General features: G+C 54.7%; 1 protein-coding gene across 1 annotated transcript; it reads right to left on the minus strand.

Moving 5' to 3' along the window:
• Nucleotides 1-7,737: 7,737 nt before the first annotated feature.
• On the minus strand, nucleotides 7,738-9,125 carry NOG (noggin). The gene has a single exon (XM_086355666.1). The coding sequence runs from the start codon at nucleotides 9,123-9,125 to the stop codon at nucleotides 8,427-8,429; it is 699 nt and encodes a 232-aa protein (XP_086211792.1). The 3' UTR covers nucleotides 7,738-8,426.
• Nucleotides 9,126-10,035: the final 910 nt, after the last annotated feature.

The following is a 10,035-nucleotide window of genomic DNA, read 5'->3' on the forward strand; positions in this document are numbered from 1 at the left end:
CTGATGGCCCCAGCTCGTCCTGCTGCCAACACCTGGAATGAGCCTGGAAGCATCCATCCTTTCCTCCACTTCTGTGAGCTTCAGCTCTCCTATCAGTGAAACAAGCCTGTGCACATCGATCCTTCCAGGCAATATCTGTGACGTGCTGCTATAGGTTAGGCCCTGGGGACACAAGACAGATCTATCTCCTTCCCTTGGTTCACCTCTCATTGCACATAAAACTATGTATATGAAAATGCTCTTAAAAATTCTAATACTCTGTGCTTAGAACAACTGTAAAGGGAGGGTTGAGCTAGAAATCTGGAAATTCTGCTTCTGCCCCCAGTTCTCTTCCAAGGTAAGTAGACCTTGAACACACATCAATTGACCTTGAGTTGACAGGCCTGTTTCTGCAGTCGGATGAAGGAGTTTAGATGTTGTAATTCTATCTATCCTTGAAATCTGGATCCTCTTCCCAAATTCTGTACCTGGCTTCCCTTAGCACTTCCTTTTTTCTTATTTTAAAGACTCGACATTTGCTTTTGACTCTCAGTCCCCTCCTTATATTGAGTCCAGGGGTCTCAAATGCGTGACACCTACAGTGGCTCTGTAGGGAATATGATGAGTGAGGCATGCATGGGGAAAGCTGGGGCTGTGGTAAAAGAAAGGGGGTTTGTGCAGTTTGAAGGGGAGAGCTTCCTTTCAGCTCCAGAAAAATTCTTTTATTCAAAGAGGCGGGCTGGATCTAATTTCCGTTCTCCTTTAAAACATCTCGGTTTTGTCCTTTTCTCCCCCCCGCCCCCCATCACACCGTCCTCCAGAGCCAGATGACAGTAGCAGTCTCACGCGTGGCCTTCCAGCCCACCGTTTTACCTTTCTGAATCTCCCCCACTTCCTCCCTTCTTCAAGAAACGACACTGACTCCCTGTAGACCCCAAGTCAGTTCACTGCACTTTACCTGGGATTGACTGAACACTCACCAGGATAGGTAAGGTACTGGATGCTGTGGAGACCAAAAGCGTGAGTTAGAATCAACAATTCTGTCACTTAAAAATCACGTGGACTGGGAGAGGGTTTAACCTTTGTGTTACTGACCTTAGAGTCTGGTGAAAATGACAGACTCCACTCCCAGAAAAAAACACAATACAAATAGGTAACTGCAAATCATAAATACTAACTACAGACTGTGACGCATCCTGTGAAGAAAAGGTCCTGAGAGCCAGCAGAGGATTAATAGAGGGGCCTGACCTGCGTCCCAGCCTGGACACCCCTCTTCTAAGCACCAGAGGTTAAGAACCCCCTTCCTTAAGAAAGTGAAGCGCTCAGGGCTTAGTGTGATGCAGAGAAGGGGGATGCTTCATTCTTGCCAGGGAAGCCCTAATGCAGGAGACACAATGTCCCTTTGAAATCAGAGTCCTGGATTTGAGCTTCCACCTGCTGGATATGTGCCCTTGGGCCAGTCTCGTAACCTTTCTGAGCCTCACCTTCCTCATCTGTATAACGGCAGTAAATGCTCCTCCTTTCACAGAGAGAACAAAACAAGCAAGGCGAAGCGCGGGCTGGCAGCATCACTCCGAGTGTCGGGACCTTCTTTGCTCCTTGGCCTCTCTCCCAGCTTTGCCTGTGCTCCTTTCTTCATATCACCCCCAAATGCAAGTCCCTTTGGTGCTATCAGGACCCATCTGTCTGCTGGGGGAAATCCTACTGCTCCCCAAGCCCAGAATGTTTGTTTATCCCTGCCCTCTTTCGTTTGCTCTGTCCTTACGGTTCATTCATTCATTCACTCACTCATCTCGATGATAGACTGAAAGATTCTCCAGGCTTCTCAGATTCCTCCCTCTTCTGGACAAGCCTGGGATCTCCCTGTGTGTGTGTGTGTGTGTGTGTGCACGGGTGTGTAGGAGGGGGGTGGGGTGGGAGGAAGTGCTTCCATCTTAGATTCCTTGTCTGTGCCTGGTCCCTTGCAGGCCAGACACATCAGGTCTTTCTGACCTTCCTCTCAGTCCTCACTTCAAATCAGCCACCAAATCCTCTCCAGGCCTCTGGCAAATTATCTTTTCATTCACTGGCATTGCTGTTCCTCAGGTATCAACTCTTAACTGATGTTTTTCTGGACCTTGGCAAGTTCCTCCTTAACGAATTTTCCAAGCTGTTATCCCACTTCCAGTCCATCCTGGACACAGGCACCAAACTTAATTTGAAAATGACAGTCTCTTAATTTGAACACACAGTCTCTTGTGTCTGGGGCATACAACACAGAGTTTAGCCGATAGAAAGTGATTATGGTAGATTAAAGACAGCCCCCGATTCTTTGTTATTGTTTCTACTGAGCAGTGATGTTCATGAAATTAAAAGACGCTTACTCCTTGGAAGGAAAGCTATGACCAACCTAGATAGCATATTCAAAAGCATAGACATTACTTTGCCAACAAAGGTCCATCTAGTCAAGGCTATGGTTTTCCCAGTGGTCATGTATGGATGTGAGAGTTGGACTGTGAAGAAAGCTGAGTGCCGAAGAATTGATGCTTTTGAACTGTGGTGTTGGAGAAGACTCTTGAGAGTCCCTTGGACTGCAAGGAGATCCAACCAGTCCATTCTGAAGGAGATCAGCCCTGGGATTTCTTTGGAAGGAATGATGCTAAAGCTGAAACTCCAGTACTTTGGCCACCTCATGAGAAGAGTTGACTCATTGGAAAAGACTGATGTTGGGAGGGATTGGGGGCAGGAGGAGAAGGGGGCGACAGAGGATGAGATGGCTGGATGGCATCACCAACTTGATGGACGTGAGTCTGAGTGAACTCTGGGAGATGGTGATGGACAGGGAGGCCTGGCGTGCTGCAATTCATGGGCTCACAAAGAGTCGGACACGACTGAGCAACTGAACTGAACTGAACTGATGTCTAATTCCCTTCCCTTGGAATCTGTGCTGGTGTTAGACAACACTTGCTTAACCATAGACTGTGGCAGAAACAAGGTCCTGGGACTTTTGAGACAATTTCATAAGAAGTCTTGCAGCTTCCATTTAGATCTCTTGGAACACCTTCTCTTAGAGCCATGGGCTACCATGTACAAAGTCCAATTATTCTGAAGCCACCAGGCTGTGAGAAAACCCAAGCCACATGGAGAAGTCAGTTGTAGGAGTGTTGCTCAGCAGGCCAGTGGAGCTCCCAGCCCCCAGAGAGGTGAAGCCGTTTGGGAGTGGACCCTCCCGCATTCCGATGACTCCATGAGTGTCAGAGATGAACTGCCCAGCTGAGGCCTTCCCAAAGTCCCGACCCATAGAATCATGAGCAAAATAAAATGGTTGTTCGAAGACTGTCAGTTTTGGTGTAGCTCATTACATATTAGTAATAACCAAAATGGGCTTCCCAGGTGGCACTTGTGGTAAAGAACCTACCCGCCAATACAAGAGATGCTGGAGACACAGGTTCGGTCCCTGGGTTGGGAAGATCCCCTAGAGAAGGAAATGGCAACATACTCCAATATTCTTTCCTGGGGACTCCCACGTACAGAGGAGCCTGGAGGGCTGCGGGCCATAGGGTTGCAAAGTTGGACACACTGAAGTGACTTAGCATGCACACAATAACCACAACAGCGCTCAAAAACTGCTGAGTGAATAAATAATTCTTTTGCTGCAGGGTGCTAATGGCGTCACTGCCCTACTCAAGAGTGCCTCATGGCTCCCTATTGCCTGAGCAATAGTGTTTTGTGCCCTTAGTTGGCATTCAAGGTTCTTCATCATTAGGCTTCAGCCTGCTTTTCAGACCTTACTGCCTGCTCTCACTTGGGGTGGATCCATCCTACACTGAAGTTTGAGCTGTTTCCCATACATGCAGACACTTTTCCAGCAATATGTCTTTGCTTATGCATGCTGCCTTTTCCATCTAAATGCCCTTTCCTCTCATGGCCTCACCTCAGTAGGTCCGCAATCAATTGTCCTTGTGAGTCAGATGCCTCCTCTGGTTGCCCAGGCCAGCAGGGAGCCCACCTCCTCTCTCTGGCCCAGGTTCATCTGCTGATTTGTTTAGCTCCTCTTTCAGCGCATACCCGGTTCTTTCTTACCTCCACTCCTTGTTTTGGGGAGGGGGTGAGTGAGAGAGGTCCTGGCACCTAACAGGGTACACAAAAATGTCCTGTGTGTTGTCCCAGGCATGGATCCTTGCAGAGCTTGAGTTGAGCCTGGACAGCTCAACTCAATGCAGGAGTAGGTTCTTTACCATGTAATGTAGCAGGCGGCGTCTTCCAAGCCAGGTGTACTTGGATCAGGGAGGGGTATTCAGAGGAAATGTAGGCTTTAGCATAAGCTCAGATTTTTGAGCCATCACCGTGCCACTGACTGTATCACTTTGGGTGAAACGCTTCAACTTTCTGAGCTCCAATTTCCTTATTTGGAAACTAAAGACTTCAGATGAGAATGTGTATAAAGGGCCTAGCTCAGCTCTTGGCACATGGCAAGCCATTAATAACTGTTCGCTGAACAGATGCAACAGGATGGTTGATCACCTTCCTGATGATCAGTTACAATTATGGCAATATTGGACAGAACGCTCTCTCACACCCCTCCCCCACCAATACATAAAAATTGGGGAGGGGGGAAGAGAACAGTGAAGAGGCGCCATGGAGACCGAGTCACCCTCAGCTAGATTAATCTGTGTGATCTTCAGCAAGCCCCCCCTGAGGTCTCAGTCTTCTCATCTGTAAATCGAGGGGTGGGCATTGGAATCTAAGCTCCCCTCCAGCTTGGGCATTCCAAGAGCATTAAAGAAAAAGGATGAATCACCCCTTCAAAATACCAGTATGGGCTGGGCCCTCCGCCTGCTGTCCACGTCCAGCACAGCTAAGAGCTCTTAATGCACAGCCAGCCTCCCCCTGCAGCTGCCACCAAACTTCAAGCCCCTTTCCCAGGAGTCTCAGAAGCAAGACTGATAATGGACCCCTGGCCTTCTCCATCTCAACAGGGAACCAGATCCCATTCCCAGACTCCAGGGGCCAGAGGGCCCTCCCCTAAGGGGGCTGGCTTTCCGTGGACATTTGGCCTCGGTGTGCTTGTGCGTCAAGTGTGGGGGTGCTGAAGGGGGAAGGAAGGGCAAAAGGGAAGAGTTGAAAACAGAAGAGGGTTGATCAGTGAATTTGGGCAATCGGGGCAGGAGGACTAGGGTGCTGGGAAACCTTGCCATTCTCTTCCAGGATTTTGAAAAAGTAGAAGTGTCTGCATCAGTAATAGTGATAAATCTCCATTCTGGCGGGGGTGGGGGGGGGCGTGGTCCCTCAGCAGCTGCATAAATTCATAGACACGGGCTGTCAAAGCCTCAGAAGACACCGAGATCAATTTTCCTTCTTACAGGAGGTAGGCACGAGGTGACCGCAGAGGACAGTTTCTGGCCTCTCTGCCCAGAGCTCTCTACTCCTTTCCGCGTTGATGCTATTATTAGTATTATCAACATTAATAATAATGGAGACGTAACCGGCTGTGCGTTAGTCACAAGGTTCCAGGAGCCGGCACCGCCTTCTCTCTCTTGTGGGGCTGGCTGGGTTCTGCTGGATCTTCTCTGCTGGTCCGGAACCCCTGCGGGTCTGCCCTTTGGTTCTGTCTGTCCAGGGGTCTGTCTATTGCTGGTCACGTCTGCAGCCCGGGTCCTCCTAGCTCCCGCGGACTCCCGCTCTGAAAGCCGAGAAGCTCGCCGGCTGCGAGCGGGTTTTCCAAGTGGGCAGGGGTGGGGAGGAGGGGCAGGCGGGCCTGAGGGCGGAGGGAGGAGGGGGCGTCGCGAGGGGAAGACCTCGCATTGTAATCCAGTGACATTGCCAACGTGGGGGCGGGGGCGCTGGCCTCGGCGCGCTCTCCGAGTTTTGGCTGCCCGCCCAGCTGGGAATAACTCTCTTCGCATAATTCGCGTGTTTACCAGGCATGAAAATTCTTGCTTTCGGCTCCCCCCGCCCCGTAAGCCCCCTCCTCTTCCCCCCCGCCCCACCTCCCCCGCCCTGTGCAAGAGAAATTCTGTCTAAAAAAATATTGGCCCGGGGCACAGAAAGTTTTGCATAAATTCATAAGTGATGAATGGCTGATTTTAACATTATTTGGGTATTTGTCAGAACTTAACAAATATACATGGGGACGGCGGTTCATAAACTTAAACATCTCAATATCCCCTTTCTTCTGGAAATAAATTACGTTTGTTTGCCGGGCTTGGAGTCTTAAGGTAGCCGACATTAGGAATATTTTAAAAGCCATCATCCATCGAGCATGTCTCCCAGGCGCCAGGAAGATTAAATGAAAGAATCATAAGATGGAGGTCTTTAACTTTTAATCCTTTTACAATGAAGCCTCAGATAGTCGCGGGGGCAGGGTGCCCTCTCTGGGGGGAATAATGCCGTTATTCCTCTGCTCTCAGTTAATGAATACCCTAACGTCTGTCCCACGGCTGACGGAGGCAGCGCCGGGGAGGGGGTCCGGCTCCCGAGCCAGGCTATTGAAACGAGGAGCCACCGAGGCTGCGTCGGGAGGGAAGAAAGCGCCCGGCTGGAGGGACGGGGCGGGCGGGGCCGGGGGCTCGGCGGCTGCGCCGGGGACCAGCGCAGGTTTGAAATAATTAGCATAGATTCCCCGGGACTCCGGCCTGGGGGGCGGGACGCCGGGAGGGAGGCGCGGGGAGGTGGCCAGGGGGTGGGGAGGGAGCACAGGAGAGCGACTGCGGAGTCCAAGATAAATAAAAGGAGTGCTGAGCGGTGTCAGGAAGCCGGCCCACGTGGAGCGGCGCGGATGGGCGCCACCGCGGGCTGAGGCGCAGGGACGCGCGCGAGTCCCGAGCCGGCCTCGGGACGCTGGCTTCTCGAGGGGTGGGGTGGGGGACATGTTTTGCACGTCCCTTTAAGAGGTCACAGGCCTGTTGCCCACTATGGAACCCACACGCTCAAAGATCTGACTCCCATTTCGCCTCCCTATCCCACCCCCATGTGGAGTAAGTGTCCAGAGGGGGGCAAACCCGGTGCCCAGCTGCAGATCCCCGGGAGTGACGTCTTTTCACCCAAATTCGGACTCCTCTGAGCCCTTCTTAGGTCTCAGAGGAGGGAGGAGGAGGTGAGTGTCAAATCTCCCAGCTATCCCCCGTAATTCTGGCCGAGGGCCTGGATTTCGGGGCCTCAGACCTGCAGGACCCTGGAGGCTGTGAGTGTAGATTCCAAGGGATCGCCTCCCCATAGCTTCCGGGAGTGCAAAGGGTTAACGCGGGCGGGTTGCTGGAGGGGGGGGGGGGATGTGCGAAGCGGGAGGGGTGGCGGGATCTGGGTGGGCGCGCTCTGATCTCCCTCCTCCACCCCCCCATTCCTCGGGGGTCAAGTTTCAGCGGCACTCCGCCCCCAGGGTAGGTGTGAAAGACACGTGTCCCCATTGTGAAGGGCCTGTCAGGCAGGACAAAGCGGCCGCCCACCCTCCCCCCCCACCCCCCCCCCCGCCCCTCGGCCCAGCCTGGGGTCAGCTCCAGGGGGCCGGCTGGGTGTCGAGGTCATGATGGGCCCGAGCTTTGGTGACATAGGGAGAAAAGGCTGGGAGACTGGGAGGAGGCCACGTGATGCTCAAGTGAGGAGTTTGAGAATAGCCCCCCCCGCCATGAAAAACTGAGCGGTCACTTCCATCACCCCAGAAGAAGGGATGAGCCCCTTCTCCCAACAGGCAGCGTAAGCACAGCGGCACCCCCTACCCGCCCCTCCCACCCCCAACCCCCCATCAATCACCAACACAGAGAATCGCAGTGTGGAGCGCAGTCGGTTTTAGTGGTTTTCTTTAATCCTGCTCTGCACTTCTTTCTCATTTACTACACGGGATATTATAAAGAATAAATAGCAGATACTCTTAATTTACAATGATTAGTCATTCCATTTGTTCTCTATATTTACAATAACTGTAAAATAACATTGAACTCTATAGCTTCTTCGAGGTCCAAGGAAAACCAAAACACTTTCCGAAGAATGGAAAATAGCTTTTTAAAAGTCCCTCTACAAAAGTTCTCCCCTCTCTTTGTACTTTAAGAAAAAATAACTTTCCCCCCCTCCCCTGCTTCGCCATGCGAAGGGCACTGTAATATAAATAGCAGGTTAACATTATTAGCAACAACCAGAATAAGTCTCTCTTTTCTCTGTTCGTTTTTTCCTTTTGCTTAAAATTTTTTTAAAAATACAGTAGAAGCCGGTAACTTTTAACGTATAATACTGACCTTTTAATAAGTAAATTAAAACTGGGACCGTATATACACACAGATATACATTCCTACACAGTTAAACAGTGCATTACATGAACCAGAAAGCTAGGTCTCTGTAGCAAAAAAAAAAAAAATAATAAAATAAAAGTTCATTGAATCCCCTCGCGAGAGGGTGGTGGAACTGGTTGGAGACCGTGCGGGGGGCGTCGGTGGGGATCGATCAAGTGTCCGGGTGCGGGCGGGGGGCCCTGAGTTCTAGCATGAGCACTTGCACTCGGAAATGATGGGGTACTGGATGGGAATCCAGCCGCAGCGCTGGCCCCCGCGCCGCTGACAGCGCCACCGCAGCACCGTGAGGTGCACGGACTTGGACGGCTTGCACACCATGCCCTCGGGCACCGAGCACGAGCGCTTGCTGAAACAGCTGCCCACCTTCACGTAGCGCGGCCAGAAGCGGCTGCCCAGGTCGTTCCACGCGTACAGCACCGGGCAGAAGGTCTGCGACCACAGCCACATCTGTAACTTCCTCCGCAGCTTCTTGCTCAGGCGCTGCTTCTTGCCTGGGGCCAAGCCCTCGGAGAACTCCAGCGCTTTGATCTCGCTCGGCATGGCCCCCGACGGCCGCTGCCGCAGCAGCTGGTCCAGCTCGGCTAGGTCCTCGGCGCCCCCGGCCGCCACCCCGCCCCCGCCCGGCCGGTCCTCGGGGGGCGAGGTGGCCATGAAACCCGGGTCGTAGTGGCCCCCGAGCAGCGAGCGCAGCAGCGTCTCGTTCAGATCCTTCTCCTTGGGGTCAAAGATAGGGTCCGGGTGTTCGATGAGGTCCACCAGGGGCAGGTTGTCGCTGGGAGCCGGGCGGATGTGGAGATAGTGCTGGCCGCCGGCCGGTGCCACCCGCAGCCCCAGGACCACCACCAGGGCGTAGAGGGTGACCCCCAGGCTGGGGCAGCGCTCCATGCCTCCGGCGCGCGCCCGGGGCTGCTGCTTCGTCCCGCGTCCCCGGAGGAGAGCACGCCGAGCCCGCGGCGCCGCCGCGCTCCCCCGTCTCTCCGGAGGCGGCTCACCCGAGGCTGGGCAGGCGCAGGGCCGGCAGCATGAGTCGCCCGCAGAGCCCTTCGCGCGGCGCCGGCTCCCACCCGGGCGGAAAGGAGGCGCGCAAGCGGGCCGCCACTCTCCTCCCGGCTCTACGCGGGCAGGCGGCCGCGGCGGGGCATCCGAAACCACTCCAGGGCGACCGCGGGCGCGGGGGGCGCCGGCTGCTCGCTGCTTTCCCGGGCCGGCGGCGGCGCGGGGCGCGTGGACTGGCCGCTCTCCCCGCCTCCTTCTCCCGCAGCTCGTCGTCCGGCCGCTCGGGGCAGCGCCGCGGCTCGGGCCGGTCCTCGGGGCACTTCCCTCCGCCCGCTCGGGGCTCGGCGGCCGGCTCTGCCCGGCGGACTCCAGCGGCGGCGGCGGCGGCGGCGGCGGCGGCGTCCGCGCACGTTGGCACCGGTTTGTCTGTCTCGCAGGGTCCAAGCCTTTAAATTTCCTGCACTTTCAGCTCCATCACCATGGAAACCACTGACTCTCTCGGCGTTGCCCCCTCCCCCTTCTTCCCCCCAAACAACAACCCCACCCCCCACTTCTCCACCCCCGAGGAGCCGGAGCCGCACAGGCTCCGGGGGAAGCCGCCTGCACTCGCCGCGGAGGCGGCGGCGGCGGCTTCGAAAGCGCCCGGGCTGTGCCCCGCCGGACCCAGATGCCCCGGGAAGCCGACAGCCCGGCTGCCCGCCGGAGCTCACAGGCGGCGGCGGCGGCGGCGGTGGCGCTTGGCAGGTCTCCGCGCAATTTTCTCTCTCCCCCACCACCCACCCCCCTTCTCCTCCTCCGG

Source organism: Bos grunniens, chromosome 19, assembly GCF_055505025.1.
Source record: "Bos grunniens cultivar Pamir isolate PY7600 chromosome 19, Bosgru_T2T1.0, whole genome shotgun sequence".
Classification (NCBI taxonomy): Eukaryota; Metazoa; Chordata; class Mammalia; order Artiodactyla; family Bovidae; genus Bos; species Bos grunniens.